Raw genomic sequence first — 16,393 nt, 5'->3', positions numbered from 1 at the left:
GGGTTTAGCAGGGTAAGAGTTGGGTTTACTGCTCACTCACCTCTCAGGGCTCTAGCTCACACTTCCTTATTTTTTTAAATTGAGGTATAGTTGATTTACAATATTATATTAGTCTCAGTTGTACAACATAGTGATTCACAATTTTAAAAGATTATACTCCATTTATAGTTACTATAAAATATTGGCTATGTTCCCTGTGCTGTACAATATATCCTTGTTGCTTATTTATTTTTTACATAGTAGTTTGTACCTCTTAATCCCTGATCCCTATCTTGCCCCTCTCCACTTCCCTCTCCCCACTGGTAACCACTAGTTTGTTCTCTATATCTGTGAGTCTGTTTCCGTTTTGTTATATTCACTAGTTTGTTGTATTTTTTAGATTCTGCGTATAAGTGATATCGTAAGGTGTTTGTCTTTCTCTGTCTGACTTATTTCACTAAGCATAATACCCTCTAAGTCCATCCATGTTGTTGCAGGTGGCAAAGTCTCATTATTTTTTATGGCTGAGTAGTATTCCATTGTGTGTGTGTGTGTACACACACAAGTCCACTGTCCTCCTTGGCAGCAGATGCCCATTGAAGGAGACCCAGCCCAACCTACCCCATCCTTTGCTGGAATATTTTATACCACATCTTATTCATCTGTTGCTGGACACAGGTTGCTTCCATATCTTGGCTATTGTAAATAATGCTGCTGTGAACATTGGGGTGAGTGTATCTTTTTGTTTTCGTTCTTTCCTTTTTTTAACTTTGCCAATTCCTTACTTTCATGCCTGTGTGTTTAGAGAGATGATTTATAAGTTTTCAGCATTTTTAGTTTTTTAGTTTTTTTCAGTTAGGGTTGTTCAGGGAACCCAATCTGCCATGTTGCTGGAAAGATTAAGAGAACTTTAGCCAGTTTTCTTAGAAGAGTTAGGAAGGGCATATGGAAGCTGAACAGCCAAGAAACAACGTTGTTTAGAATAAAACAAGGCCTGCCAGCTGGGGGCTCTGCCACATTGCAAGATGTTACGGCTATCTGCTGCTGTGTAACAAATCACTTCAAACTCAGTGGCTTAAAACAACGTTTATTATGCCAATAACTTCTGTGGGTCAGGGACTTGGACAGGGCACAGCAAGGGTGGTTTGTCACCGCTTCACACTGACTCCAGTGTGAAGAGGACTCAAGTGTCTTCATCACTTGTGTGTCTGGTACATGGACTGGCATCCATGGCTGGGCTCACCAGGACTGTGGACCAAAGTCCCTACACGTAGCCTCTCTTTGTACTTGGACCTCCTCACAGCATGGTGGTCTCAGGGTGGTCAGACTTCTTACATGGCAACTCAGGGCTCCAAGAGAGAGAGTCCCAGTGAACAACACAGAAGCTGCATGGCCTTTTATGACCTAGCCTCGAAAATCAGTTCACTTCTGCTTTACACTGTTGGCTGAAGCAGTCACAAGCTTGCCCAGATTCAAGGGTAGGGCGTTACAGCCCACCTCTCAAAGGGAGGCATGTCAAAGAAACGATGGTCGTTTAAAAAAAATCTGCAACATAGGATTTTAGCCTTCCCCTTTCATGGGTGTTTCTCTATGAGACAGGTGGGGCAGGGGTGGAGTGTGGCCTTGCAGTGTCCCTATTTTCAGCGGACAGTTTTGCTGTGTCTCGTTGTTTTGCTCAGCTGTGTTGCTGTCTCCTGAACTGCTGCAGTTTGCTTCTAACAGCTCCTCCCAGGCCCCCTCTTGCAATTCTAAGACCCCTCTTCTTGGACACCATTTGACCTTATTTCTCTGAGCGTCTCTTCTCTTTGCTGCTACTACCTGGTACTCTGTATCCAGATCTACATCTCTCCAAACTCTCTGTCAAAAGAAAACATCATTCTTTTATAGCATGTGGCCTTTTAAGAGGCGTTATCTTAGCAGAAGAGCATGGACCCTTAGTGATAAGTGTTTTCAGTTTAACCACTCAGTCTATGGGGTAGAGGATGGTTTGTCCCCTAGCAAAGGGATTTGGCTAGTTAGCAGTAATAGTCTTTATTTTCTACTACCACCTCTCTTTTCTTGGGGTGCATGTGTATCATCAGAAGCTGGGTAGGTGAGGTGGAAGAGAAATATTCAGGCACAATTTTAGGCTATACCTGAAAAGCATTGTTTCTTCTGATGCCTAGGTCTGATTCCAGGTCAGATTGGTAATCTACTTCTATACCTTTGTTTGTTTAATATATTTTTTTCAAAATAGATACCATTGGATTTTTAGTCCACCCTAAATGACTGTATATGCCTGAGCCCTAATTGCGAACAGGTTCCTGTTTTTACCGTGGGACTCCTTACCCAGGTAAGTCACATGGCGGTGCTCTAACATCCCACATTAGTTAAGGAGGCTCTGTCTGCTAGAGCACACGTTGGACCTGCAGAAATCTCTGTGCTTCAGTTCTGCCTTTCAAAAGCACCAGCCAGTCTTTCACATTTTTGTTTCTTTTAATTAGTTCTTAAAATTCCTTTAGCTCTTTAAACTAGAGTAAGCCATCTCCTTCAGGCTAATGTGAGTTAGAGAGATGCTCTTGCTATCTGATTTTCCTCTGGATAAAATATGAGTATTGTTCTTAAAATCTGATATTTCCCATTATTTTTCTGTGGTAATAGAATTTTAGCCAGGCACAAGAATAAAGACTACATTTCCTGGTAGCTAGGTGTGGTCATGTGTTCTGGTAAATAGGATGTAAGTGGATGTGTTGTACAGCACCTTCTGACAACCTTCCGTAAAGGAGAGCTGGACTCAGAACAAAAAGGAATGAACTACTGATACACATGACAACATGGCTGGATCTCAAGGACTTTATTCTGAGTGAAAGAAGCCACTCTCAGAAGGTTACATACTGTATAATCTTGTTTATAAGGTATTCTGGAAAACTACAGCACAGAATAGAGCAGTGATCACAAAGGGTTGGGATGGGAGAAGGGTTTGAGTACAAAGGAGCAGCAAAAGGGAATGTCAGGGGTAATGGGGAAACCTATCAGGCTGCTGGGGACCAGGGCTCCCCTGACTGCACTTGGCATCAAATGGCACACCAGAGCACTGGGAGTCGGGGAAGAGACATCACTGGTCAGCTATTGATTAACTCTCCAGGGTAACAAATGAGGATTGTAACAAGGGCCTCGAGCTCAAGGGGAAATGTCAGGCACTGTAGCAGGCCGATGCCTAAAGGAAAAGGTATCAGGGGCAGGCAGAGCCCCTCAAGTTCATCCGAAGCAGTTCCATTTCTAGTTATGTCAGCCACCAATGAGATGACGCTCTTTTCTCATGTGTCCATACCCTCCCCTTTTTGGTTCCAGAGCACAGAAGAGAACAGAAACTCCTGTGCCAGCCATGGTTCCCAGGCAGCACCCCCTTTCCACACCTCCTCGGCTTGGGAGAAAGAGGGCTTACTTGCTGGGCAGTTGCTGTACCACCCTGGCCATCTGTGCCACCAGAAGTGCTGGCAGAAAAGTGAAACAGATTGAAAGAACAAGAAAGGAGAATGGGGACTTCCCTGGTGGTGCAGTGCTTAAGAATCCGCCTGCCAATGCAGGGGACATGGGTTCTAGCCCTGGTCCGGGAAGATCCCACATACCGCGGAGCAACTAAGCCCATGTGCCAAAACTACTGAGCCTGCGCTCTAGAACCCGTGAGCCACAACCACTGAGCCCACGTGCCACAACTACTGAAGCCTGCGCACTCTAGGGCCCGTGCTCTGCAACAAAGAGAAGCCACTGCGATGAGAAGCCCATGCACCACAACAAAGAGTAGCCCCCCTCGCTGCAACTAGAGAAAGCCCACGCGCACAGCAACGGAGACCCAACGCAGCCAAAAATAAATTTATTAAAAAAAAAGGAGAGTGGACTTTTTGCCCTGATTTAATAGGTTATTCTTCCTTGAACCCCTAATTAGGGTCTATAAATCAACCTCTCAGTCCTCACAAATCCCCTCTCTGATTAAGGAGTGCCCCCAGAGAACCACTGTTTTAATATCCAGACTGTTTCTCCATTTCTTTTAGGTCCTAGATGATACGCGTTTCCAGAAGAGGAGGGAGTCCAAAGCCCTCCCTTCTTTGAGTTCACCCTTCACTGAATCCAAAACCGGGGGGCAGTGGGAGAAAGACAGGCACGTTAACAGCCTGTAGAATGCAGTTAGTAGCCTGCAATTGATCTCAGGTGGCCTCGGCCTGCAGCGGCTTGAAGCAGGATTTCGGTTTGTAGCCAGAGATTGAAGTCAGGCCGTGGCAGTGGGAGTGCTGAATCCTAGCCTCAGACCACCAGGGACCAGTGGCCAGTGACAAGGCCCTGGCCCATCAGCTGTGTAGAAATGAATTTCCACATAGAGTCAGAAAGTAGTGAAACAAAGTATTTATTAGGAGGAAAAAGGGTACGTGTGGATAGGCACACAGGTGGGCTCAGAGAGGGTCCTGCCACTGTGGTAGTTTGAATCACTTTTATGGGGCATTTCTTCCACGTTTCCTTTGGCCGACCATCTTGCTTTGCCTGGTTCTGAGTTCGTATTTGGTATATCTCAGGGTCCTCTCATATGTGCGCATGCACCTCTTAGCCAAGATGGATTCTAGTGAAGAGGCCTATGGGTAGGTTGACATCACCTACTATGTGGTGGCGGCCCCTCCCTTTTTGACCTTCAAGGAGCCTTTCTGCGCATGTGTAGTCAGGAAGGTCTCCTCGACCTCGAGATGAGAAATAAGCGGTCTAGCGCTTAGCTTCTCCTCCTTCCTGCTATTTTGGCCCCTTCCAGCCTGGGACCCATCTATCTCCTGCCTCACCATGGGCCATCAGATCTCCTGGGCACTTTATAAGAAATACACATGTCTGGAGAGCCTCCTAGAAATTCTTATTTGGCAGATTAAGGGTAGGGCCCAGGCTTTTTAACAAATCTCCAGTGACTTCTGTTCAGCAGCCCCAAGCCAGGCTCTCCGGCCCAGGTACTAAAGGCACTCCCAATATGGGGGTTGCTTCCGGTTCCCTGCCCGTGGCTGGGAGCAGGGTGACACCTCCATCCACGTAGCTGATGCCCACTTTCCCCATCCGCAGCTGCGGGAGCACAGCACCCAAGATTCCCCAGTTGCCAGGGCGCAGGCGCTGCTGGGTCCCGCCCTGCAGCCGCGCCTCCTCGCGTGGCGGCCGGTCTGCGCAGGCTCAGGACGGGTCTCGGGAGGCGGGGCTGGGGCTGGAACCCGGGGGTCCCTTGGATCTTTGTGGGTTTAGCTACTCCTGGCGCGCAGGCCTGACCTGGGCACCGTGCCCCGAGCCCGTGACACAGTGGGGAGTGTCCCTTCGTCTGCCCGCCTGCGAGGGGCTGAGGAGGCCTGGAGCTGGGCGCAGAGTTGCGGGGCCGGTCGTTTCCCTGTGAGGCTCTCCCCAGAATCCCTGCTGCCTCCGGGCAGTGGAGGAGCGGGCACCGAGGTCGCAGGTGTGGCTGGGGCCGTTTTTCCTGGTGCTCTGCGTGAGAGCTGGGTTCCAGAGCCTGGTCCCTAGGAGGAGAGCGGCGGAGCGGAGCCCGTGGGCGGAGGCCGGGCGCGTGAGGGGTCTGGGAGTGGGAGCGGGAGAAGAGCATCGCCCCCGCAGCCATGCTGCGCGCCGGTGGGAAGTGGACCCGGGTTTGACGGCCCTGCTCTGGGCGCTGCGGGTTGGCTGGGCGTCGCTGCCGGAGTGGGAATGCCTGGTGTCACCCAGCTTGCTCCCCGCTCCCTGAACCCCGGGAGGACCGCAGGGACCCGGCCGGAAGACAGAGATTTGGACCTAGTGAAAGGACATCGTCCCTTAGCACCAGCTATGGACTCCACAGCATCAGGTTTGGCTCTCGAGGGTGCCGCGGGCCAGACCCCTCCTGGGGGGGTTAGTGCTGGGTCGAGGAGGAGGGCCCTAGGAAAGGGCCGGGGAATCCCACTGGAGAGGCAGAGCCTGCAACCGCCTTCCCTGTGGCGGTGCCTTCCAGGCTAATGAGCGTGAAGTCCCAGCATCCAGAGACCATGGAGGGCATGGCCATGGGAGACTTATCCCAAAGGCCAGAAGACAGAGGGGAGAGCAGGAGGGGATCTCTTCCTGCTGTGGCAGGGAGACGGCAATAAACCTGTGAGGGAGTGGCCCTTGGCCAGGGATCAGAGGACAGTGGGGCCATTTGGAGCCTTGCCACCCACTTCCTTTATTACTTCATTAAGTAATAATGTTCTTCCGGAGCAGCTGGGTACAAGGTCAGCAGTGTACACGGTGGGCACCTCCTGGGACCACCGTCTGCCCCAGTGTTGGGGAGAGCGCAATCCAGGTGACCCAGGAGATTTTAAGCCATTCCTTTCTTAGTTTAGAATCTCCCGCCCTTCACCAAGTGGGCATTTTATTTTTGCTGCCTTGGGTCTTTGTTGCTGCACGCAGGCTTTCTCTAGTTCTGGCGAGCAGGGGCTACTCTTTGTTGTGGTGCACGGGCTTCTCATTGCGGTGGCTTCTCTTGTTGCGGAGCACGAGCTCTAGGTGCGTGGTCTCAGTAGTTGTGGCTCGCAGGCTCAGTAGTTGTGGCGCACAGGCTTAGTTGCTCTGCTGCATGTGGGATCTTCCCAGACCAGGGCTCAAACCCATGTCCCCTGCATTGCCAGGTGGGTTCTTAACCACTGCGCCACCAGGGAAGTCCCGGGTGGGCATTTTAGTTCTTCAGTGCACATGCTCAGGGTCATAAAACTGGCCAATGACAGAACTGGGCTAAATCTCTGGGACTCTCACCCCCTCTTTTTTCCTATATGCCTTGTGGTCTGTAGACCAGCAGCACAGGCTTCCCCTGCAAGCTCTCTAGAAATGCAGACTCTCACGCCCTACCCCACATCCCCTGACCCAGTCTGTTTAGCGAGATCCTCAGGAATGCATATGCACATTAAAGTTTGAAAAGTGCTGACCTGTGCTATACCACGCTGCCTGCCTACCTCCCTACTTTTGTTGGTGGTGGCCGTAGCCACTTCTCTGGCATGGTTGGGGTTAGTTTTTTGTTTGAAGACTTTAAAAAGAGTATGATACAAAGGCCTATAATAGAGGGGCTCTCAAAATACACTCTAGAGACCTAATGGTGCTTAAGAACATAGAGGACAGCTTCTCAGGAAGAGCTGGCCTCTGCGTTGCTTCCCAGGGATAAGGGGAGAGGTGTAACTTCTTCCCAAAAGTCCTATATCCCTATGTGGCCTCGTCCTAGGCCTTATTTTGTATTGTTAACCTGTCTTATATCCTCAGGTTACATTAAAATTCTTTGAAGTTCTTATTCACATTTATATTTTCAAAAGGCCTAGTAAATGACCTGCATTATTGGAGGCCCAGTAAATAACTCTCCGATAGAGTGGCCAGACTGTGGTCACACTTCAGCTACCTACAGCTTGCTGTGGCCTATGGACAGGTGGGGACCTCACGCAGCTGTGTACAAGGGCAGCCTCTAGCCCGTCCGTCAGCTCCCTTTGGCCCAGCCTTGTCCCCAGAACCGTGGAAGTGACACACTGACTTGGGGAGTCTGGGAGCTGTAAATCTCATGAGGGTTAGCCTTCCTTATGTCTCCTTTTACCTTCCTAGTTCTCCCTTCTCAGGACCCTGTTCTTCCTCCAGAGAGATGCCCAGGAGAAAAGGGAACAGCCAGCTTATCCCTGAAAGCCAGGCCCCAGGTGAGTTGGGGTTCTCTTGATGTTTCCTCAATTGCCTGAACTATGGCTAGTTTTGCCTCCTTTTCTCTGGAGCTTCCTGGTTTGCCAAAGGGAACTGACCCCAATTCCTGCTCTGCAGGAGGCCGAGCCCATCAAGGCTTTTGCTGGCCTCCTTGCCCCTCGTCCAGGGCCCTCTCCTCTCTGCTCAGCGTGCACTCACTCAGACCCTTTGGTTTATTTCTGTAACGGGCACTGTGGTGAGTACCAAGTAATGCGAGAGCACCCTGGCCCTGAAGGAGATGTCACAGCCACGGAGGGGAGGGGACTCTCGCACCCGGGATGCAGCCCCAATCACAGTAAGGGTGTGCGTGGTTTGATGGCAGATGGAATGGCATAGACAGGCCTTTCCATCAGAGTTTGGGAAAAGGAGAACCAGCCTGTGCTGGAGAGGCTGGGGAAGGTGCATGGAGAAGGGGGGACAAGGAGGTTCTGAGGGTTCGGACAGGTGAGGAGGTCATTTGAGGCTGGACCCCCGTGCACATGTTATCTTCCCGGATTAGTGTGGCAACACACTTAACTTCCCTGCTTCCAGCTGCGTGACCTTGGATGAATCACCTAAGCTCTCAATGCCCTGGTTTTGCCAACTGTAAAATGAGGATGATAATGATGAAAATAATAAAAGCTATTATTTGCTGAAAACCAAATAGGTATCAGGAACTATTCTACACAGTTTATTTATACTAATTAATTTCATCTTTAAAACAGTCCCATTTTGAAGAATGGCAGCTGAGGCACAGAGAGGTAACCTGAGGAAACCAAGGCACAGAGAGATAAAGTAACGTGGTCCTGGTTATCTAGCTAATGGGGGGGGGAGCCAGTTTCAGATCTGGGTTGTCTGGCTCCAGACTCAACCACTCAGTAACACATGCACCTCATGGAGCTCTTGGAGTCTCTGGCACATGGAGTTGCCTAGTCCTCGTCAGCTTCAGTTGCGATGGGGATGCAGGCGTTAATGGTGACTGACTGTAGAGGTGGATTCAGGTTTGGCTGTAGGAGGCTGGATGTGGAGGGAGAGCCAAGTGGAGGGCCGTGAACGCCAGCCTGCATCGTTTCCTAGCATCCAAGATGGTGGTTTGGTGGGATTCTGGCTTGAAAATAGACATTCATAATTAGTTTTCTAGTCAGTAGGGGAAACCCTCACCAATAAGGAATTGTCTCAAGGAATTAGTAGAGTAATAAAGAGCTTAAACCTCTTTGGCCTTGATGTACACCATTCAGAGGTATATCAGAGAGCTTCGTCTAGTTATGCTGTGGTAGCAACAGCAGCTCTCACTGGCTCACGGTAACGAAGTGTGTTTCTTCTGTACGTTACCTGTCGTTAGGGGGCTGGCCGTGACTCTGCTCCATCCATACCCTCTTCACTCTGGGATTCAGGCTGAAGGATCAGCCCTCCTCTGGGGTGTGCCGTTCTCGTGGCTGGGGGAAGGTGCAGTGTGAGGCTCAGGAGCCGGCTCTCCAGGCTTCTGCTGAGAACTGGCATGTGCTGCTTCTGCTCACAACCCATTGGCCAGAGCAGGTCACGTGGCCATGCCTAATGTCCGTGAGGTGGGAAGTATAAGCCTCCCATAGTAAGGGGCCCAGAGGGAGGGGCAGTAAACATTCTGAACAAACAATTACACTGTCTGTTCTCTTGCTCACAGATGTTCACGTCCCTCCCTCCTGCACACAAAATCTCTCCCCAGGGGAGATATAACCCCAAAGCCCCATCCAGTCAGAGCATGAGGATTGAAGTCCTGGATGGTGTGATGTTTTGGACATCAGGTCTGGATATTTCTCCTCTGGATATGGAGATCTCTGAAAAAAGAATCCATATACCCCACATACAGTGGAACAGTGGGGCTGGATAACCACAATAAACACCGCTGTTCAGAAAGGGGAACCATGGGAGGAGCCCAGCAGTCCCTGGTCTGGAACAGTTAGGAAATTCCACCGGGCAGAGTATGCATATGGCTGATTCACTTTGTTGTGCAACAGCAACTAACACAGAATTGTGAAGCAGTTATACTCCGATAAAGATCTCTTAAAAAAAAAAATTCCACTGGGCAGACTTGGTGAGGACCTTGGCCTCGGGAGTGGGGAAGTCTTTTGGTTATATGCAGTGGCTCTGCACCCTGGGTACAGCTCCCCAGTCCAGTGTTCTCCCTGGCTCTTGGCTCTGCCCTCCAGAAGTTCCTTCCTTTTGCAGTATCCCCCTTGGTCACATATGAAGATGATGTTGGAGGATAAACTCTTTTCAGGGCTAAGCAGCTTTTTCATTCTGCCTGAGTAGGTTGAGGGCCCAAGGATTGTTTCAAGTCATGAACATTCAGTGTAACTCTCAAAAACTCGACCAGCTTTTTGTGTACTTCCTTCCATTAGCTCCCTGTGTCAATAGCTTTTTCCCACAGTTCTTGTTGAAATATGCCCCTCTCTTTAGACTTAATTGTGGAGCTTTTGGGGTTTCCTTGGGAAAACCATACTTTTAGTCACTCTGAACAGATTGGTCCCACTGAAAGGATTTACTGGGAGCCATCTGAAATTAATAAGAGGTTTAAACAAAAGGTTTGACAGTCACACCCATGATTTGGTCCTTGCCGTTAGGCTGAGTTTTAATCAGCCTCTGTCATGCAAAAGCCATATTTATTTTGTCTTTGACCAGCTGGAAACGAGAACTGGTTAACTCTCCAACCCTGCAAGTCCTGGAGTTTCTGGACACTTTCTTTGGCCTTCCATTTTTATTTTGCAAATCAGCAAACTCTTGAGCTCATTTTTTTTGGTTTTCCTGTAATACTGTCAAGTGACAGTGCCAATGACAACCAACTCATACTACTGATATTATGTTTCCCTCCTCTTTTTGTAACATCACAAGCTCATGCTTGCACTGTTCGTCTTTCAAGTTACGGCAGCAACAGCTTTACCCCACAGTTCAGCACCAAATTACATGGGTTGCCATCTTGCCAGTAAGTTTCCTCACTGCCTGGCCCTGAAGACAGTGTCACGTATTTTAGGCTTTTTGTCGTGGCAGAACCCTACTTGGAGTACCAGCTTTTTTAATGAGTCCGTTTAGGCTAGTTATGCTGTGATAACAACAGCAAACCCTGAGAGACTTACACCAGCAATGGTTTATTTCTTGTCCACATTACACACAAGCTGTGGTTTTGCCCCACATCTTCACTCTGGGATCGTTTGCTGTTCTCAAAGCAGAGGAAAAAGAAGCAATTGCAGAACCTCCACTGACCCTGAAGGCTTTTGCTCATTAAGAAGCTCATGTCACTTCCTTCACATTCCATCTGTGAAAGCAGAGTATTTGGCCACACCTGAGTCAGTGGCGTAGGAAGATCAATTTTGTAGGGAGGGCCAATGAATATTTTGAACAAATAATATAATAATCGATCACAAGAGGTTACTAAAGTAGTGAGTTTTCCACATTTGATTATCCTGGACTGCCTTTAACTTAATATAAAATTGTTACTTTGGCTTATTCTATGGAAACCTTAGTATCTAAATGGGATTTGACTTTTAAACGTTTTGGGGGGAAAGTAACAGTACTACGTTCACTTATCTGCTTTATAGTTCATAGTTTATGGATTACTGTACAATGTAAGTCAAATGAGAGTGTTGCTGTTATAGAGAGTGACAGGATAGTTCTGGTTGGGACCCACAGAATGGTTGTACCTGGTGGGGACCTGAGATCCAGGGTCTCACTCTCAACTTTGCACATTCAGGAACTGAAAAATGATTAGGCTTTGGGGGAGAGGATTTATGTGAATCAAACTCGCAGAAGTCTTAACTGATTCACTATAAGGCCATTGATATACTTCCAGTGAACTGCGTGCTGGCAGGCTGTTTTGGGGATAAGTTATTCTAAGCCCCAGATGATTTTATTTGGCCTTAGCAACAGTTGTCATTGAAATCCTAGGTCACAAGTTTCAAAAATACTTAATTAGAAAACTACTGATACCATTGCATTTCAGAATGCAGAGTACATGAGTTTGTTACTTCGAATTGATTCTATTTAAATGTCACTAAATTGAGAGTGAAACCTCTGGAAAACTGAGGAAATGGATTGTATTTCTCTCTCCCATATAAGCAGAGTGTCTCTGTAGGCCTGATTCTCCTGAGACCCCGATTACATTTCTAAGCACTTGATGTTGACATATGTGGGCACTGGGTGGGATGCCAAGTAGTAAGGATGACACAATCCCCGGAGCAGCTTAAGATATTTTTGAGATGATGACAGGGGCATTGCGGTCGCTAGGAACTCTCGGAATCCCTTCCCGTACATCCTGAGGTTCTACTCAGACACCAGTCTACTCTCCTCCCCAGGGTCATAAGTGTGCTCCCGAGGGTGCAAGAGTGTCTTCTGTGTTTCAGGACCTGATGACATTTGAGGATGTGGCTGTGGAACTCACCCGGTGGGAGTGGGGGCAGCTGGACCCTACTCAGAAGGATGTGTACCGGGAAGTGATGCTAGAGAATTTCAAGAACCTGGCCTCCCTGGGTGAGCTCAGCTCCTCCAAAGCCCAAAGCCTGCCCATCATGCCATCTTTATTTCTTTGGTGTTTAAAAGCTAGGGGTGTCTGGGCCTGTTGGCTGATTTTTGCCCTGGGATTCTGGAATTAGACATTTACATTCTCTTTGGCACCCAGAGATACAGTATTTCTACTCCTTGTTCCTAGGAAAAGTCCCACTCCATATGAACTCAGAATAAGAAGTTTCATGACTCTGCTCCTGATACTTCACAATGCTTATTCTTTGGAGGCTGTCTACAAGCCTTGACCTCTGACATACACAGTCATGATCCTTTTCCTTTCCACCAGGGTTTCCAATGTCCAAACCGTATGTGATCTCCCGGTTGGAGGAAGGGGAAGAGCCCTGTATTTTGGAGAGAGAAATCTCAACAGGTGCCCCCGCAGGTGAGTGAGTTGGACCAAAGCAGATAATAAGGCCCAACCGAGAGCGGGAAGTTCCCCTGAGCCCTTGGTCAGGGGGCTTTTCTTTGAAAGGGTGAGGTCACTTGCCAGGAACCCTCGACACCAGTATTTTGAATACTTGTAGGCTTTTGTAATGTTTTTCTGGTGGGAAAAGAAGAGATGTTCATTTTCTTCCCTAGTGTTTTTATTTCCCTTGTTACCTATCTCTGCCCACCCTTCAGGGTTCCTGGGGCTGTGCATCATCACTAGATGTCACACGGTCAGTATTAGATGGAATTTAAGGAACAACAGATGTAAGTGCCCAGCAATCCTGTATCAGCAGGGCTAAGAGAGTTAGCAAGGAACCAGACTGAACAGTTAAGTAGCCCAGAAATTAAAGGGTTACTGGCAAGGACATCCTGATGGATAAAGTCAGGAAGATCAAAGTGAGGACACTTCAAGCTTGGTTAAGCTAAGCTGCAACAGAGGTGATTCCAGGAACAAAGACTACTCCTTACTAGCTGTTGATGGAACCTCTTTGAAACTGTTTATTCCTAGGTGATTTGAGAGTACCCCGTAGGCTCCACCCCTTGGGGTAGAATTATGGACACAAAGCTCTCCTGACTCCCGTGTGTAGCCCAAGCATACTGGAGATGACAGTCTGTGTCAGTGTCCATCTCTGAGGCAGAATCAGCCCCAGGCTAGAGCTAATGCTCCTGAAAGCAGGGCTCAAATTCTGACAGCACAGGCTGGGCCTCGTCATGGGAACCTAGAAGAGAGGAGAGAGAGGGAAGATGCTGATCTCCTCTGTATTTAGTACTCTCTTGATCTTGTTTCCTTCCAGAATGAGGGCAAGGGTCTGACGTCTGGATCTAGCCTCATCATCAATATGTCTGTTTACAATGTTCTGCAAACATGGCTGTGTTTCAGAATCTCTCGGGGAGCTTGATAAACACTCATATCCCCAGGAGCCACACAAGACCTACTGGCTCAGAATCTGGCCTCTGGGAGCCCTGGTTAGGCAGTGCCAGTCATTTTACTCTTCAGAAGGGTCACTGTTATTGTATTAGCTTTCTGTTGTTGCTGAAACAAACTGTCACAAACGTAGAGGCTTTAAGCAACATGTTTATTATCTCACAGTTCATAGGTCAGAATCAAGCATGGGTCTCACAGTGTTACAACCAAGGTATCAGCAGGGCTGAGTTCCTTTCTGGAGTGTCTAGGGAAGAATCTGTTTCCTGTCCCTTTGGGTTGTTGGCAGTACCAATTCCTTGTAGTTGTAAAACTGAGCTCCTCGTTGTCTTACTGGCTGTAAGCTGAGGGGCGTTCCTAGCTTCTAGAGACTGCTACATTCCTTGGCCCCTGGGGTCCTTCCTCCACCTTCAAAGCCAGAAATGGTGGATTGAGTCCTTCTCACACCACATCTCTCTGACTCAGCCAGGAAATCTTCTCTGATTTTGAGAACTCTTGTGATTAGATTGGGCCCACCTGAATGATTCAGGATAATCTCCCCATCTCAAGGTCTGTGCCCTTAATCACATCTGCAAAGTCCCTTTTGCCATGTAAAGTAACATATGTTCCTGGGATTAGAGCATGGAAATCTTTGGGGGATAATTATTCTGCCCACCACAATTACATACAGTAATATAATACATGGTATATGTATATTATATAATACATAATAATGTGTGGTGTGGACTGAGGGAAGATTTTGTGGAGGGCATCTTCCTAACCCTCTTCTCATCTTTACAATCTTTGGACTTATCTTGTGTCCTGGAGTCCAAACACTGTTCTCTCAGGTTTTCCTAATCTCCAGTCACCTGTGTATCTTATTCTTGACACCTCCAAAACTTTGTTCAGACATACACCATTCTTGGAAGAAACTGTACACCTCTTTTAGATATTATTTTATTTATTAAATTTTTTTTTTAATTTTATTTTCGGCTGCATTGGGTCTTTGTTGCTGTGTGCGGGCTTTCTCTACTTGTGGTGAGCGGGGGCTACTCTTTGTTGCGGTGTACAGGCTTCTCATTGTGGTAGCCTCTCTTGTTGTGGAGCATGGGCTCTAGGCATGTGAGCTTCAGTGGTTGTAGCACGTGGGCTCAGTAGTTGTGGCTCATGGGCTCTAGGACACAGGCTCAGTAGTTGTGGCACACGGGCTTATTTGCTCCATGGCATGTGGGATCTTCCCGGACCAGGGATCTAACCCGTGTCCGCTGCATTGGCAGGCGGATTCTTAACCACTGTGCCACCAGGGAAGTCCCTAGATATTATTTTAAAGGTTAATTATCTTACATCTATTATAGGACTTTACTTCCTCTTGGCACATAGAACAGGTAATAACAGACTGTCTTTTTTTTTTTTTCCCCAGACTGGGAGAGAAGGCATCAAGCCAAGGAATCAATGCTAAGTCAGGGAATTTCCAAAGAAGAATTATTCCAGATAGCATCAGTGGAAAAAGACATTAGAGATGAACTCTGGTCCTCCAAACTGAAAGCAACTTGTGGTTGTGATGACCAGTTAGAGATGCATCCAAAAAAGCAGGAGAGACATCTGAAAGAAATGTCACTCACTCACAAATATACTACCACCCTTAGGAGAGATCATGAGTGGAGTGAATTTGGGACAAGTTTGGGTTTAAGATCAGTCCCTGTTAACCAACACAGTGTTCTCATGGGAGAAGGATACTATAAATGTGATACAGATTTCAGAGAGACTTCAGGGAGAAATAACTCTCAGAGAACCCATCCAGGGAAGAAATCTTGTAAATGCAATGAATGTGGGAAGTTGTTCCATTTCCAGTCAGAACTTAGGCGCCATCAGAGATGTCACACTGGAGAAAAGCCCTATGAGTGCAGTGAATGTGGAAGAGCCTTTGGTCATATTTCATCCCTTATTAAACATCAGAGAACTCATACTGGAGAAAAGCCCTATGAATGCAGCGAATGTGGGAGAGCCTTTAGCCAGAGTTCATCTCTTGTTCTACATTATAGATTTCATACTGGAGAGAAACCCTACAAATGTAATGAATGTGGAAGGGCCTTTGGTCATACTTCATCCCTTATTAAACACCAGAGAACTCACACTGGAGAAAAGCCCTATGAATGCAGAGAATGTGGGAAAACCTTCAGCCAGAGTTCCTCTCTCATTGTACATTACAGATTTCATACAGGAGAGAAACCCTACAAATGTAATAGATGTGGGAGAGCCTTCAGCCAGAGTTCCTCTCTCACTCAACATTATAGATTTCACACCGGAGAGAAACCCTATAAATGTAACGAATGTGGAAGAGCCTTTGCTCACACTGCATCCCTTATTAAACATCAGAAAAGTCATGCTGGGAAAAAAACCCTATGAATTCAGACAATGTGGGAAGGCTTTCAGCTGGAGTACACACACCACTAAACCTCAGAAAATATACATGTATGTATATATATGTGTGTATATATATATATATATATATATATATATATATATACACACACACACATATATTATATGAGTGTAATGTATGTGGGAAGGCTTCTGGTCGGCGGACCTTGTTAAACATCAGACAGGACATACTAAACTGAAGCTCTGCTAATATCAAGAGAGGGAGTGGGCTTTTGTCACAACTCCTCCCTTATCAAACACCAGAGAATTCAAACTAGTAAACTATGTGAACATAATGGATTTGGAAAGGCTTTAGTTAATGGACACACATTATTCAACATCAGACAGTTTATACTGGGGAGAAGCCTTATCTGTGTAATGAGTATAGCACAGCCTTCAGTCACATATTATTCCAAAAAAACCACAAACAAACCAGATAACCAT

At 47.4% G+C, this 16,393-nt stretch overlaps 1 protein-coding gene across 1 annotated transcript; it reads left to right on the top strand.

The window, feature by feature from the left end:
• The first annotated feature begins 7,593 nt into the window (after positions 1-7,593).
• ZNF514 (zinc finger protein 514) lies at positions 7,594-15,982 on the top strand. Its single transcript, XM_082672058.1, has 4 exons — positions 7,594-7,646; positions 12,039-12,165; positions 12,485-12,580; positions 14,949-15,982. Exons 2-4 carry the CDS (start codon positions 12,045-12,047, stop codon positions 15,932-15,934), a joined length of 1,203 nt encoding a protein of 400 aa, XP_082528184.1. The 5' UTR covers positions 7,594-7,646; positions 12,039-12,044; the 3' UTR covers positions 15,935-15,982.
• Positions 15,983-16,393: the final 411 nt, after the last annotated feature.

This window comes from Grampus griseus (genome assembly GCF_964374135.1).
Source record: "Grampus griseus genome assembly, chromosome: 15".
In the NCBI taxonomy this organism is placed as follows: Eukaryota; Metazoa; Chordata; class Mammalia; order Artiodactyla; family Delphinidae; genus Grampus; species Grampus griseus.
This window is presented reverse-complemented; position numbering and strand designations above follow the sequence as displayed.